General features: G+C 35.8%; 1 protein-coding gene across 5 annotated transcripts in view; it reads right to left on the bottom strand.

Annotated features, from left to right (window-relative positions):
- The window catches only part of EEA1 (early endosome antigen 1), a 131,944-nt gene that overhangs the window by 93,500 nt on the left and 21,538 nt on the right, over positions 1–16,906 (bottom strand). For all 5 annotated transcript variants that reach the window (XM_079937592.1, XM_079937591.1, XM_079937595.1 and 2 more), the window contains exon 2: positions 4,539–4,631. In XM_079937592.1, coding sequence (XP_079793718.1) covers positions 4,539–4,631 — 93 coding nt within the window. The remainder of the gene's footprint in view (positions 1–4,538; positions 4,632–16,906) is intronic.

The raw sequence follows: 16,906 nt of genomic DNA, 5'->3' as shown, positions 1-16,906 counted from the left end.
CGTGCAGCAACAAAGACCCAACACAGCCAAAAATAAAATAAATTAAATAAATAAATTAAAAATAAATGTCACCAGCATAAAGATTTTTTACTATTTCACTCAGTGCCATACCTCCAGCATCCAGAACAGTGTCTGGTGACAATAAATATTTGATAGATAAATGAATCTCAGACTAATAATCATTACCAAAAGGATAGGGAATTCTTTTCCACAGAAGCATGTGGAAGAAGCATCTATCCAACATGTGAGTCAGGAAAGTTTATTGGAAAAATTATCTGTGATGAGACTTGAAGGATAATCAGATGTTAACCAAGAAAAAAGAAATAGCAAAACTAGGTAAGGCACAGAGATCAGCATATACAAAAGTTCAAAGGTAAGAAAAAACTTGGCACACCTTAAAATCAGTTCATTATGCCTGGATCAAAGAACATAAAAAAATATAACCACATATATAAGGTCAATTGATTTCTCACAAAAGTGAAAATTTAATTCATTGGGAAACGGTAATATTTTCAGCAAATGGTACTGCAACAAGCATATGGAAAAATGTTTCCATATTCACATGGAAAAAATGAACGTCAACCGCTATCTCATACCATATACAATAATTTAAAATAAATCATACATTTAAATGTACATGCTAAAATGATTTTTTTAATTTTTTTAATCCTTCCATCTTTTTTTTAAATTGAAGTATAGTGGATGTACAATATATGTAAGTTACAGTTTACAATATAGTGATTCACAATTTTTAAAGGTTATATTCCATTTATAGTTATTATAAAATATTGGCTATGTTCTCTGTGTTGTACAATATATGCTTGTAGCTTGATTTTTTTGTTTTTTTTTTAATCAGAAGCAAGCATAGGAGGAAGTTTTGCAACCTTGGGGTAGGCAAAAAACTTTGTAGTACCCAAAAAGCAAAAATCATAAAAGAAAAGGCTGACAAACTGTACTTCACCAAAATTTAAAACTTCTTCTCTTTGAAAGACAACATTAACAAAATGAAAAATAAGCCACAGACTGAGAAAAAATATACACATCACATATTTCTGATTGTGGTGTAAGGGCTAAAATTAAGGCCCAATACTTTGTGTTGCCTTAACAACTGGTGAAACTGGGAGGGCTTCAAATGGCCTAACTGCAAGTTCCCCTCCCCACCCTGCTCTCACAGATAAGGAGTTCTAGCCAAACAGCCCTCCTCTTCACAGGCAGCAAGCACAGGGCCTGCTTATCCCTGAGAAGGTTCTCTGCCGGCCCCTGGAATTATTCAAGCAAGCCAATCACATCTCCTTTAGAAACCAGGGGGCACCTTACTTTCCTGATACTACAATGCCTGCCTCTGAACAATCCCTGGTTGTTCATTTTGTTCCCAAGTGCAATCCTCATGCGGCCCTGCATGGCACACCGTGTCCTCCATCTCTGGGCTGTGAGTATATGTGACTAATAAACTGCTGTTGATCTCATTTGTCTCATTTGTCTAATTATGTGTTTAGCTATTCCCATAAGCCTAGGACAGGAATCCTTCCCTCACTAATCAGATGAATAGGAGGCAATCAAAACATTGACAAAGGATAAAGAACTCTTATAATTCCTTAATATAAAGATAAATACTCTAATTTTCAAAATGGTTGGATTTCCAGTTCCAGACAAAATGGAACAGATATACTTCTCTGTTCTTCCTGCTAAGTACAGCTGAAATCCAGAGGCTTTATATATAAAACAAAACAAAAAGAAAACTCTGAAAGGTAAAGAGAAGAAGGCAGACCAGCTGAGGATCTCAGGAGCCAAGGACTGAGAGAGTGGTGAGTACTCTGGGTTTTCTTTCCGTCTCATATATTCTGGACTGGCTGCTGGAGAAGCCAGCTACCTGGAAACTTCAGTGGACACCTACCAAAAAAGCTCCAAGAAAAGTCTGCTCTCCCTAGCCAAATGATTAGGAAAATGAAGACCTGATTTGGTAATATGCTGGTCATTAGTGCGTTTCAGTGGGTACTAAGGATGGAAGCCAGATTAGAAATGGATAGAGTGAACAAAGAATTTGCTTCTGCAATACAATATACTAAATAGTCTGCACAACTGTCCTGATGAGAACAAATGATATGATATCACTTATTACATTATGTATTATACAGATTATATATTTGTTACAGACTGAATGTCTATGTACCCTCAAAATTCATATGTTGAAATCTTAACCTCCAATGTGATGGGGCCTTTGGGAGATGATTAAGTCATGAGGGTGGAGCCCTAATGAATGGGATTGGTACCTTTATATAATAAAAGAGACCCCAGAGAGCTCTCTTGCCCCTTCTGCCATGTGAGGACAGCCATCTACAAACCAGAAAGGAAGCCCCCACCAGACACAGAATCTGCCAAATCCTTGATGTTGAACATCCCAGCCTCCAGAACTGTGAGAAATAAATGTTTGCTGTTTAAGCCTCTCAGTGCTTTTGTTATAATAGCCTATAACTGACTAAAATACTATTATATATATTATTATACATAATATATAAAATATGATATAAATGAGCACTAAAGCAAGGTACTGCTTTATTTCTGACCATTTTTTTTAAATCCTGGAGACCATGATATTTCAAATTCCCATTTAGATGGATGCTAAGGGCACAATGTTAAAACCTAGAATTTGTTCAAAGTGGGAAGCCAACATCAGGGTAAAAGGGAAGATTAAGCAAGAAAAAGAGAAATTGAGAGAGGTGGGGAGAGATATCAACTGAGATCTTAACAAGTCAATACCTTAACACTGGGCATATGGAAAAAACAATACCCCCTGAGAATTCATAATCACCAATAGCCCTCAATTAGGTTAGAAATTTACACTAGTGGGTAATGTGCAAAATTTCAAGTACCGAACTTAATTTAAGGGAGTCCCAGGTTAATGGCACCTCTAGAGCAGTATTTGTATGCTGAAGGGAATAATCTGTGGCATACGTAAAAACCAAAGTTGCATGAGGGAGAGATGATAAGATGAGAATGGAAGAGAGAATGGAATCCAGAGCACAAGGGAAAGGACTGAAATCTGATAGGAAAAGAGACCTGTCTTCCGTGTACTAAAGTAATAAAGAGAATACAGGTGCAAGTATAGTTTTAGGGGCAAAATGAGAACATTCATCTTTTCTCAATGGTATAGAAGGTGACGGTGAGAAGGCGGGACTAAGGTAAGACACATGGAAGGTTTGAGGACAAAGCAGAGAGTACAACTATCACAGAGAGTAGAAAAGGGAGCCTAATAAGAAAATATAGCAGGATTATCAGGCACTGCTCATTTACCCACTGGAGATTTTTTTTGTTGTTTTTGGTCTAAATGAGGTCAACAATTAATACTAAATTCCTCTCCAGGGTTACAACCTAGTTCTCTGAGCTCATCATATCATAAATACCGTTTGGAATGTTTTCCTTAAAGATATTTCCTTAAACTTGCTCTTAATAAAGTTCAACTGATACTGTTCTTCTCACTCTCACAGTCTTGTTCGATCTTGTTATGGTTAACATACATATACGTGAAGACAGATGGTCAAAAAGAGACAAAACAGAGAAATGAATGGATAGAGAAATACCCAGAAACATACACATAATAGACTCACCAACCAAGAGATGGGAAAGAATAGGGAAAAGGGGACTGGGTAGGTGGTACAGCTGGGCCGAGAAAGGGGCAATTGACAAAAAGTGTCAGAGCAGAAATGTGAGTGTGTTGATCTCTTAGGGGCAGCGTTATGGGTGGTTTTTATGTTCTCTTATCTCCTTTTTCTATAATGAGTATATATTATTTGTTAAAAATAATGATAGTAGGGCTTCCCTGGTGGCGCAATGGTTGAGAGTCAGCCTGCCGATGCAGGGGACATGGGTTCGTGCCCCGGTCCGGGAAGATCCCACATGCCGCGGAGCGGCTGGGCCCGTGAGCCATGGCTGCTGAGCCTGCGGGTCCAGAGCCTGTGCTCCGCAGCGGGAGAGGCCACAACAGTGAGAGGCCCGCGTACCGCAAAAAAAAAAAAAAAATAATAATGATAGTAATGTAGCAACTTCTAAGGCTGACCTCAAAAAATTTGAGTTATTTCTTTTTTAGACTTATTTACTTTCTCCATTAATTTTTAATAAGCTATCAAACATAGAAGTTCTTACAAAGTCATAAATGAAGACAACAAATAATGTATAAATGTTATAGTTCATCTAATTCTTCATTAGCTTAGTCGTTCATGGCAGTACAAACACATAAGTAGATACTAATTAACTGGTAATTCTTTACAAACAGATTTTTAAATCTTCATTAAGTTGAGATGATTTTAACATTAAAGATAAATTGTCAATATTATTTTTCAGTCTTAATATACACTTTCACAGTCTCACAACTAAGCACTATTATCTATCTACAAGTGAGATTCAAAAATTGCATTCCAATTTGTAAGAAAGATTTATGAGACCTTTCCCTACAAAAGTTAAAATTATCAATTGTTACTCCATATATCTGTGATTTTTCCTTAAATAAAACAATATTTATTGCCAAATTATTATTTTCATACCTCTGAAGAGCTTTCATTATTGACATCCACTGTGTTTATAGGAGCTGATGATGAATCTAAATCAGAACCTTGAGAGCCAACTCTCCCAGGAGTCTGAAACACAAGCAGAAAGGGGGAAAAAAAAGTAAATATCAACAATATATTCATAAACTATTTAATAACCTAAACAGTAATCAGGGCTAGCCTTACACATAAAGGTAGATGTCCTCTCAAACAGCACTAGAAGCTATCCTTTATTAAAGACTGACTGGACGTAATACTGTATCAAGATCTCTATCTGCCTTCTCTCAGCTTTAGTCTTTTTAAATTAATAAAAAGTTTACTTTTATATATAGTGCTTTATCATCTTCACCTCACTTTTACAGAATATCTTATTTAATCATAAAGACATCTCTGAGAGAGACAGGTAAAATGTTATATCCATAGATGAGAAAACAAATTCAAAGCAGCTAAGGGACTTCTCAAGATTCTACTGTTAACAAAAATCAGAAAGAAGCAGAACTAAAATGCTGAAATTTTAATTCCTCTTGCATTGCTCCCCACTACATCAAGTGAACTACAATGATTTGAGGGGAGCTAAAAAGATCAACACAGGCCACATTATCTAGTCACCCATCCATCTACTACCCATGCCAACCATTACCAATCTGTTTCCAATACTTAATATTCCACCATCAAATATACAGTTTGGAGGGTTAAAGGCCTTCTTTTTTCCCTCTCCTGCAACATTTATCATCTAACATTATTCATTATACTTAGGTATGACATTAAAGGAATTGGAAATCTAGTAAAATATTGACTAAAAGACAGATTCAGAGCACAAGAACTGACTCAATAATCCTTACCAAAAACATTTATGGTGCACACTATCATTATTCCCATGTTATACAAGAGAGAATAAAGGTGTAGAAATTAAGTTACTTGCCCGAAGTCACATGGCTAATAAGTGGAAGAAAGGATTTTAACTTCAGCAGTCTGATTCTTAATCACTAACTCATACTGCTTGACATCTCCACTGAGATATACCTCAAGCACCCAAGATTGAGAACAAATCGCTAAACATCTGTCTCAAAACATGAACACCCTGTACATCACTTACATATTCAACATAAATGCCAAAGAAGGATGAACTGATACTACTTCAAAATTAATCAATTAAAATAAGGATTATAAAAACTGCATAGAAAAAATGAAATAACATGCATATACTATGATTATAATTATGTATAAAAACTAATTATATAAGAAAAGAGATTCAAAGGAAATATCCCAAAATGCAAACAATAATTTCTTTAGCAAGAAGCAATTATGGGTTTTTTGGTCTTTAGTTTCTCAGTTTTTGTTTTTGCTACATTTTTTTCAGAATTTTAGATTCATAGTTAAATTACTTCTACATTGAGAAATTTTTGATATTAAAAATAATCAGAGTTGTCCAAATTGGATGATCTATGTTCCTATCATATTTTCGCAAAACATAACTCTCTCTTTCTAAACTTATCCAGAGTATGTCTTTATTGTGTTTACTTAACATCCACAACATTCTCATGTTTGAACTATTACATCAGCTACCCTCTTCCAAAAAAACAAAGCAAAATTCTTTCTCAAAATGATATACTTGAGACATGAATTTGTCTCAAGCCTACTATCTGAATTTGATGATATACTCATGCATGTGACAAAAAAGTAACTAAATAGTAAAAAAAATTAAAGAGCATTTTAATTATATACTTAATATAAATAACTGTATAAAACTAGAAATTCATTTTTGACTCATCAACATTGCAGAGCTTCACATCATAATGGTTTTTAAAACTACTGACCCCATCCCCAAAAGCACAGCAAACAAAAGCTGTACCTCCCAAGAACTACTTTCCCCATTCTGTATCCTAAGTTTTTCCAGAGTCCAGGTGGCTTCTCACCTGAGATTTACCTTGCCTGAGAACAAGCAATTCACAGAAATATCTACATAATCCTATGATCATCACCAAAAATACCCTTCCTTAAATTTGCCTAAAATAATCCTAGTAAACAGACCTAAGTAAGCCCAAGAGGTACGGGGGGGAAAAAAGAAGAAACAATAAAATCATCATGAGATGCTTTTGACGTGCATATTTTACACATATGCCCTCATTCCCTCAGATTGTTGCTAAATTGTCTAAGAACTTCTTTTTCATTATTAGGCTGCCAAAATCCTATCACTTCAATGAGAAGTGCAATTACAGTAACAATGACCCTGAGGAAACAATATAAAGCATTCTAACATTTACACTTATAAAAAGTTTTACTTTGTAAATACAATGGGATAAGAATAACTTGTGCTAAAAACTTAAAATGATAGGGGATAAATATCTTCCAAATTGTGCTTTTTAGGAAAATTATTACATAATTTAGATATCTTTTACAGTGACTAAAAGGTACAAAACACATTCATTTTGTTTATGGTTTCTTCAATAGATATTTATCCATCTCCCATGAAGTACCTAACATTCTATAAAGCTCTGCATGCCAGACGGAGGACACTGAGTATGAGGACAATGTAAGAGAAACAAGGAGCAAGCCTTCAGGTAGACTATACAACTTGGCTGGTGAAACCAAGCTAATGTGTAAAAAAAGAGATCAGAAACAATTTGAAAAAAATTAAATGCTAAAGGGGGGAGCTCTGAGTGTGAGCAGAATTATGAGAAAGAAGAGATCAATGCAAGTTGTGGTAACTGAAAAAAATCTTATTTCTTAAAGTTAAATTTAATTAAATAAAATGACAATCATTCCAAATAGATGAAAAAAATGCACAACAGCAGACAGGGCAGAAATAAGAACACTGTATTTGATAAAAAATACATATGTTTGAAATAAAGTAATAGACACACAAACAGGTATTAAATAGGTTAAACTGTGGAATAGGGTATGTGGAATAGGCTAAGGGATATAAAACATTGAAATATGCCATGGTAAAGAGAGAGTGTCCATAACTCCAGTCCAGATTGCACTCACAGTTAGCATAGAAACTAAGCTGCCTCAGCTCCAATCAACGATCAACAGCTGATTAAAATTTTTTTAATGTTAAAATTGTAGACGTATGCTCAAACACAAGGTAAGTATCTCAGTGGACAAAAAATAAAACAAACACACAGAGTATAGAGTTTGGGAACTAAAGTAGATAGAGGCAAACAAGTTCTAATGAGATAATAGGAACCAAAACACCCTACATGTGATAGGTAACAAGAAGCCAGGCCCACTGTGGGAACTCAGAAAGTTGGCCAAAGCTACTACACCCTGCCATAAACAACAATTTTTTAAAGCTTTAAACCCAAACAAGCACTGTGTCTGGGCTTGAAGCTTGATCAAAACTTTACCAGGCAGGGATGAATGGGCATTCCAAGCAAAGCATTGTTTACAAAAGTGGAAAATTACGGGAGAGTTCAAGATGGTAGCATAAAAAGATCATGAACTGACCTCCTCCTACAGACATAAATGTACAACCACATATGGAACAGTTCCCCCAGAAAGGGATCTGAAAACTGAATGAACAGAACCTCCACAACAAAGGGTGAAATAAAAGGACAGCAATGAGATGTGTAGGACAGGCGAAGATATGAAAACCGCACCTCAGCTTCAGCAATCCACAATTGGGAGGGACCACAAAGGCACGGATCCTTTCCCTGAGGAATGAGGGATTTGAGCACATCAGGCACCCCAACCCTTAGATCCTGCACAAGAGAGATGAGCCTCCAAAACACCTGGTTTTGCAAACCAATGGGAAATATGTCCAGGAAAGCTACAGGGAATAGAAAACCTGCTCTTAAAGGACTTGCACACAGATTGACTTGATCTGAAAACCAGTGCAAAAACACCAAATTGAAAAGTGCATAAGACCATAGGTGAAGGGGACTCACCTACTAATCTTGAAGCATCTGCCAGAGAGGCAGGAACCAGTTGGAATGCTCCCCACGGGCTGAGTTACTGGCAGGAGCCATTTATGTGATCTCAGGCTACCTTGCTAATACTGGTGCTGGAAGGCACCACTTTGGAATTCTCCACCAGTGGGCACATCCCACCAGGGGTGAGAGAGCACCTGCCAACCCCCACACCTCAGGTGGGCCTCACAGCTGCCCAAGCAACAGCCCCACCCACCAGCACCCCATGGCAGCTGTGTTCCCACAAACTGCATGTAGCCCACATAGGAGACACCCCTCGAGCACCTGGCTCTGGTGGCTAGGTAGGATTGTGCTTCTGAGCCCCATATGACATCTCCTAAATAAAGCCACTCCTTCAAGACTAAGAGAGATAGCTGATATACCTAATACATAGAAACAAACACAAAGAATTAGGCAACATGAGGAGACAGAGGAAGATATTCCAATCAAAAGAGTAAGTCAGAACCTCAAAAAAAGAACTAAACAAAACAGAGATAAGCAATCTACCTGATAAAAAGTTCAAAGTAATGGTCATAAAGACACTAAACAAACTCAGATGAAGAAAAACTTAGCACAGTGAGAACTTCAACAGAGATAGAAAATATATGAAAGTACCAAACAGAAGTTATAACTGAACTGAAAAATATGCTAGAGGGGTTCTACAGCAAACTGGGTGAAGTAGAAGAACAAATCAGTCAGCAGGAAGATAAAACAATGGAACTCACCCAGACAGAGCAGGAAAATGAAATAAGTATTTTAAAAAGTGAAGACAGGGACTTCCCTGGTGGTCCAGTGGTTAAGAATCCACCTTCCAAAGCAGGGGACGCAGGTTCAATCCCTGGTCGAGGAACTAAGATCCCACATGCCACAGGGCAACTAAGCCCACGTGCCGCAACCACTGAGCCTGCACATTCTGGAGCCCATGCACAGCAACTACAGAGCCCACGCACCACAACTAGAGAGAAGCCGCCGCACCGCAACAAAAGATCCCACATGCCACAACTAAGACCCGACGCAGCCAAATAAATAAATATCTTTTTAAAATAATAAATAAAATAAAGATGAAAAATGAAGACACCTTAAGGGACCTTTGGGGCAACATCAAGCAGAATAACATCAAGCAGAATAACATTTGCATTATAGGGGTGCCAGAAAGAAAAGAGTGTAAGGGACAGAAAACCTACTTGAAGAAATAGTTGCTGAAAACATCCTTAATCAGGGGAAGGACCCAGACATCCAGGTCCAGGAAGCACAGAGAGTTCCAAATAAGATGAACCCAAAGAGACACACATCAAGACACACTATAATTAAAACAGTAAAAAATAAATGATTAAGAGAGAATCCTAAAAGCAACAAATTGTTACATACAAGGAAAACCCTATAACTCTACAAGCAGATTTTTCAGCAGAGCCTTTACAAGCCAGAAGGGAGTGGCAGATCATATTCAAAGTGCTGAAAGAAAAAACTTCCAACCAAGAATTCTCTACACAGCAAAGTTATTCAGAATTGACGAAGAGATAAAGAGTTTCCCAGATGAGCAAAAGCTAAAGGTATTCATCACAACTAAACTGGCCCAACAAGAAATATTAATGGGACTTCTTTAAGCTGAAAAGAAATGGCACTAGTTAATAATAAGAAAACATATGAAAGTAAAAATCTCACTGTTAAAGGTAAATGTATGATAAAGGCAGAGGATCAATCACTTATAAAGCAAGCACAAAGGTTAAGAGACAAAAGTACTAAAAATAACTAAAATTACAATAATTAGTTACAGGATGCATAAAATAAAAAGAAGTAAAATGTGTCATCAAAAGTAGGAAACATGGGGAGGGAGTAAAAAGATAAAGCTTTGGAATGATTTCTAATTTAAGTTGCTAGCAACTTAAAACAGGCTACTACTTACATAGAATGTTACAGGTGAACCTCACAGTAACCACAAGGAAAAAACTTATAGTAAGTACACAAAAGAAAGTGAGAAAATCTAAACATAACACTAAAAGAAACCACACCAAAACACAAAGGAAAAGAGAGAACTCCAAAATTAGCCAGAAAACAATTAACAAAATGGCAATAAGCACATACTTATCAATAATTACCTTAAATGTAAATGGACCAAATTCAATATAGTCTTACCTCAAGAAACAAGAAATTCCCAATAAACAATCTAACCTTACACCTAAAGGAACTAGAAAAAGAAGAACAAATGCCAAAATTGGTAGATGGAAGGAAATAATAAAGATCAGAGCAGAAACAGAGACCAAAAAAAGAAAAAAAACAAGTTCAATGAAACTAAAAGCTGATTCTTTGAAAAGATAAATAAAATTGACAAACATTTAGCTAGACTCACCAGGGAAAAAAAAGAGGACTCAAATAAGTAAAATCAGAGATGAAAGAGGAGATGTTATAACTAACACCACAGAAATACAAAGGATGGCTCATGATCTATGAATATATGCCAACAAATTGGACAACCTAAAGGAAATGGAAAATTTTTTTAAAACATACAATCTTCTAAGACTGAATCATGAAGAAATAGAAAAATCTGAATAGACCAATTACTAGTAAGGAGATTGAAACAGTAATCAAAAATCTCCCAACAAATCAAAGCCCAGAGCAGACAGATTTACTGGCGAATTCTAGAGCATTCAAAGATTTAATAGCTATCCTTCTCAAATTCTTCAGAAAACTGAAAAGAAGGGAAGGCTTCCAAACACATTCTATGAAGCCGGCGTTAACCTGATACCAAAAGCAGACAAGGAAGACCACAAAAAAAGAAAATTACAAGCCAATATCCTTGATGAACACAGATGCAAAAATCCTCAACAAAATGTTAGCAAACTGAATCCAACAATGCATTAAAAGAAGCATACACCATGATCAAGTAGAATTTATTCCAGGGATGAAAGGATGGTTCAACATCCACAAATCAATCAACATGATACATCACATTAATAAAATGAAGGATAAAAATTATATGGTCATCTCAATAGATGCAGAAAAAGTATCTGACAAAATTCAACATCAATTTATGATAAAAATTATCAACAAAGTAGGTAGAGAGGAAATATACCTTAACGTAATAAAGGCCATATATGACAAATCCACAGCTAGTATCACACTAAACAATGAAAAACTGAAAGCTTTTCCTCTAAGATCAGTAAACAAGACAAGGATGCCCACTATTGTCACTTATTTTCAACATAGCATTGGAAGTCCTAGCCAAAGCAATTAGAAAAAAAAAGGAAATAACAGGTTTCTAAATCAGAAAGTAAAACTGTCACTATTTGCAGATGACATGATACATATAGAAAACCCTAAAGACTACACATACACACATACACACACACACACACACACACACACACAATGTCAGTACTAATAATATAATAAATGAATTTAGTGAAGTCACAGGGTACCAAATCAACATACAGAAGTCTGTGGCATTTCCACACCAACAACAAACTATCACAAAGAGAAGTTAAGGGACTTCCCTGGCAGTCCAGTGGTTAAGACTCCACACTTCCACTGCAGGGGGCACGGGTTTGATCCCTCGTTGGAGAACTAAGATCCCCGCGTGCCATGGCACGGCCAAAAAAGAAAAAGAAAGAGAAATTAAGAAAACAATCCCATGTATGGCTGCATCAAAAAGAGTAAAATACCTAAGAATAAATTCAACCAAGGAGGTGAAAGACCTGTTACAGTTAAAACTGTAAGACACTGATGAATGAAGTTGAAGACACAACCAAATGGAAAGATATTCTGTGTTCATGGATTGGATGAATTAATATTGTTAAAATGTCCATACTACCCACAGCAATCTACAGATTTGGTGCAATCCCTATCAAAATTCCAACAGCATATTTCACAGAACTAGAACAAATAATTCTAAAATGTGTATGGAACCACAGAAAAATCCCAAATAGTCAAAATAATCTTGAGAAAGAAGAAAAAAGCTTGGAGGTATCACACTCCCTGATTTCAAACTATACTATAATGCTACAGTAATAAGACAGTATGGTACTGACACAAAAACAGACACACAGATCAATGAAACAGAACTGAGAGTCCAAAAATGTAAACCTACACATATATGACAATTAATTTATAACAAAAGAGCAAAGAATATACCATGGAGAAAAGATAGTCTATTCAATAATGGGGCTGGGGAAAACGGACAGCCACATGCAAAAGAATGAAACAAGTAACTCAAAATGGATTAAAGACTTGAATGTAAGACCTGCAACCATGAAATTTCTAGAAGAAAACTTCACTGATATCAGTCTTTTTTTTTGTCATTTAAGCAGTGAATTTTATTTTGTTTTTGTTTTTATGAATTATTTATTTTTAATTGAGTTTTTAAATAATTTTTGAGATATATTTGACATATAACATTATATTAGTTTCAGGTGTACAACATAATGATTCAGTATTTGTATATGTTGCAAAATGATCACCACAATAAGTCTGGTTAACATTTATTGATATCCGTCTTAGCAATGTTTCTATGGCTCTGACTCCAAAGACAAGTGAAAGAAAAGCAAAAATAAACAAATGGGATTATATCAAACTAAAAAGCTTCTGTACAGCAAAGGAAACCATCATCAAAACAAAAAGGCAATCTACTGTATGGGAGAAGACATTTGCAAATGTCATATATCGGATAAGGGGTTAATATCTGAAATCTACAAAAATCTCATACAACTCAACAACAAAAAAACCACCAAATCAAAAAATGAGCAGAGGACCTGAACAGACATTTTTCCAAAGAAGACACACAGACGGCCAACAGGCACATGAAAGGATGTTCACGATCACTAATTATTAGGGAAATGGAAATCAAAACCACAATGAGATATCACCTCACACTTGTCAGAAAAGACAAGAAATAAATGTTTGAGAGGGTGTGGAGAAAAAGGAACCCTGAACTAGTGGTGGGACTATAAATTGTGCAGGCACTATGAAAAACAGTATGGAGGTTACTCAAAAAATTAAGACTAGAACTGCCATATGACCCAGCTGTTTCACTTCTGCCTATTTATCTGCAAAACACAAAACCACTCATTCAAAAAGATACATGCACCCCTATACATTACAGCATTATTTACAACAGCCAAGATATGAAAAAAAACTAAGTGTCCATTAAGGATGAATGGATAAAGAAGAAATGGCATACACATACATACACACACACACACACACACACACACACACACACACACACTGGACTACTCCTCAGCCACAAAAAAAGAATGAAATTCTGCCATTTGTGACCACATGGATGGACCTTGAAGGTATTATGCTAAATGAAATAAGTCAGACAGAGAAAAACAAATACCATATGATTTTGCTCATACACAGAATCTTAAAAAAAAAAAAACAAATGAACAAATAAAATAAAACTAAAACAAACTCATAGATACAGAGAACAGATTAGTGGTTACCAGAAGGAAAGGGAGTTGGGAAGTGGGCAAAATGGATAAAGAGGGTCAACTGTATGGTGATGGGTAGCAACTAGACTTGTGGTGGTGATCACTTTGTAGTGTACACAGATGTCAAATCATAATGCTATACACCTGAAACATATAATTCTTAAAAATTTTAAGTGAAAAATTACAAGCAAACTATGTTTAAAACAAAGAACAGGTTAACTAAATTGTGACATACCCAACTCAACAAAACTGACAATTAAAAATGACAAGGGTGGGGGACTTCCCTGTCAGTCCAGTGGTTAAGACTCCACACTTCCACTGCAGGGGGCATAGGTTCAATCCCTGGTGAAGAAACTAGGGTCCCACATACCACGCTGCACAGCCAAAAAATTTTTTTAATTTTTTAAATTGTTTTCAAAAGTGACAAGGGTGAAGATTGTGCAAAGAAATTATAACACATGTGATATAATGTTGAATTTGTAAGACAGGCAAAATACGAAGTTTGGATATATTATGATTTCAGTTATGCAAAGATATAAACACAGATTGAAAGGTCACATTAGACTGATGTGTTTTACGTCAGGGCTATTTTTGTTATTACTACTTTTCCTCTATGTTGCTGAAAGGATAAGATTTGTGCTGATGATTTAGTTAACCACCTACCCATCTCCTCTCAAAAATTTTTATTAGTGTGGTCATATTTTTTTTTAATTTTCAGATTTTTTTAATTAAAAAATATTTGGGCTAGCAAAAGATCCAAATGATTAGAGTTATCAAACACCTATCATTAATGCTTAGTGGTGTCAGCCAAACAGATCAAAATTTGAAAACATGGGGGAAAAAGGTTATATGGTATTCAAAGTATTTATTTCAACCAAATAAGAATAGATGCCTGCAATATATTTGGCTACCTTAGGTTGTTGATAATATAAAAATACATTCCTACTACCAACAACTATAAGATCAACATAAAGCAGCATTAATCTCTCCAAAAACTACTTTCAAAAATCACATACAAGTTTTTGAAGAAAGAACAGCACTTAACTGGGGAAAAAAAAGTTACTATTCACTGTACACAATACCTTGAAAGGTAGTATCACTATCAAAGAAGTTTTAACAACATGAAGTTTCTTTAAAATGCATTTTATCTATTTCAGACTAGTTTATTAAATACAACTTTAAAAATCTACTTGTAAGAATCATAACTACACTGCTGTAATCCAAAGCAACCAATAGCTATGTCTTCCAATTATGACTGAAAATCTAATAGCAAAGAAAAACAATCAAAACAAACATCTAGCAGCATATAAAAAACACCTATTTTATAGATGAATAACAAAAGTTTTTCTAATATCTGGTGATATACTGAGTCAGAGCTTCCAAACTCAACATATTCTCCCTACATATAACTCTCCCCCTACATATGACTTCACTACAGAGAAGGTCAAGCAGGAAGAGAGCAATAATTTCATTGAGAACATAACTCAGTTTTACAACCTAATTGCTACTAAAAATAAAGAACCTCATCTCTAAATCATACCTATCTTCAAAGCACTAAAACCAACTAAAAGGATAACTAGTCTTTGCACACAGAAGAGATGTAGTAAATGCTTAATAAGCAAATGCACAACCCATACCACTCTAGCTGAAACTCGAAAGGGAACAAGGCAAACCAGCAGAAGCTGAGTTAGTAACACATTAATTGCCAGAAAAAGGTGAGTTGACTAGAAATAAAATATTGCTTTTACGAAAATCTTTGAAAAAAATTGTTGTAAGATACTAAACACACCTTATACTTAGCAAAATTATTTCTGAAACTGGAAAGGATACAAGTATTAGAAATTAAATGACATACAACCTCAAAACCTTGGAGACTTACAAGACATCGACAAGGATTTCTTATAAAATGTAACTTTCAGCATTGATTTTGTCACTGTTTCACCCTCCTCCCACCATAAAGACCAATTAGGAAAATTTTCACAAATTCAAGAAGTTTGAAAAGCCATCTATTATATTCAGACCTTAAAAAGGGTGTTTTGGGGACTTCCCTGGTGGCACAGTGGTTAAGAATCCGCCTGCCAATGCAGGGGACATGGGTTTGAGCCCTGGTCTGGGAAGACTCCACATGCCCTGGAGCAACTAAGCCTGCATGCCACAACTACTGAGCCTGCACTCTGGAGCCCACAAGCCCCAACTACTGAGCCCACGTGCCACAAATACTGAAGCAGGCGCACCTAGAGCCCGCGCTCCGCAAAAAGAGAAGCCACAGCGATGAGAAGCCCACACACCACAATGAAAAGTAGGCTCCACTCGCTGCGACTAGAGAAAGCCCGCGCACAACAATGAAGACCCAATGCAGCCAAAAATAAAACAAATAAATCTATCAAAAAAAAAAAAAGAAGGGTGCTTTAAATACATTACCTGATCCTTGTACTATAAATGAATAATCAAAGATTTCTTAGGGCCCTCACTACCTCTTTCTTACTATTAAGAACTAAGAACTTTGCACATACAGATGAACTGAAAAGGTATATTTGCAAATGACAATTTTCTTATTTCATGGAAAGTATTCCAGGGCTTCCAGGGAATTTTCATGTTCAACCTCTTAGCTTACCATACACTGTTAGGTGATCTCACTTATTCCCTTAACTTTACTTATCCCCCAATGCAGACAAAAATAAAATTCTAAATCTAATCCAGATCTCTGCTGAACTTCAAATTCATATTTTCCTTTCCTGCTAAATATCACTACCAGAGTGCCGTGAAAGCACACTACAGTCATTTTATTCAAAACCAAATTCATTATCTGTTCTCATAAACCTTTTATCCATCTGCATTCTCTACCTAAACTTACAGAAACATCACATACCCATCTTGTTTAAATCCAAAGCATTATCCTTAACTCCCCTCTTTCTCAACCTTCACATCCAATCACCAAGTTAATTGAATCACCTACATAAATTTTGAATCTATCCTTTCTTCATCTCCTTTGCCATTAACTCAGTTCAAGACGTCATCATCTCTC

The sequence above is a fragment of the Stenella coeruleoalba genome (assembly GCF_951394435.1).
Source record: "Stenella coeruleoalba genome assembly, chromosome: 11".
In the NCBI taxonomy this organism is placed as follows: Eukaryota; Metazoa; Chordata; class Mammalia; order Artiodactyla; family Delphinidae; genus Stenella; species Stenella coeruleoalba.
This window is presented reverse-complemented; position numbering and strand designations above follow the sequence as displayed.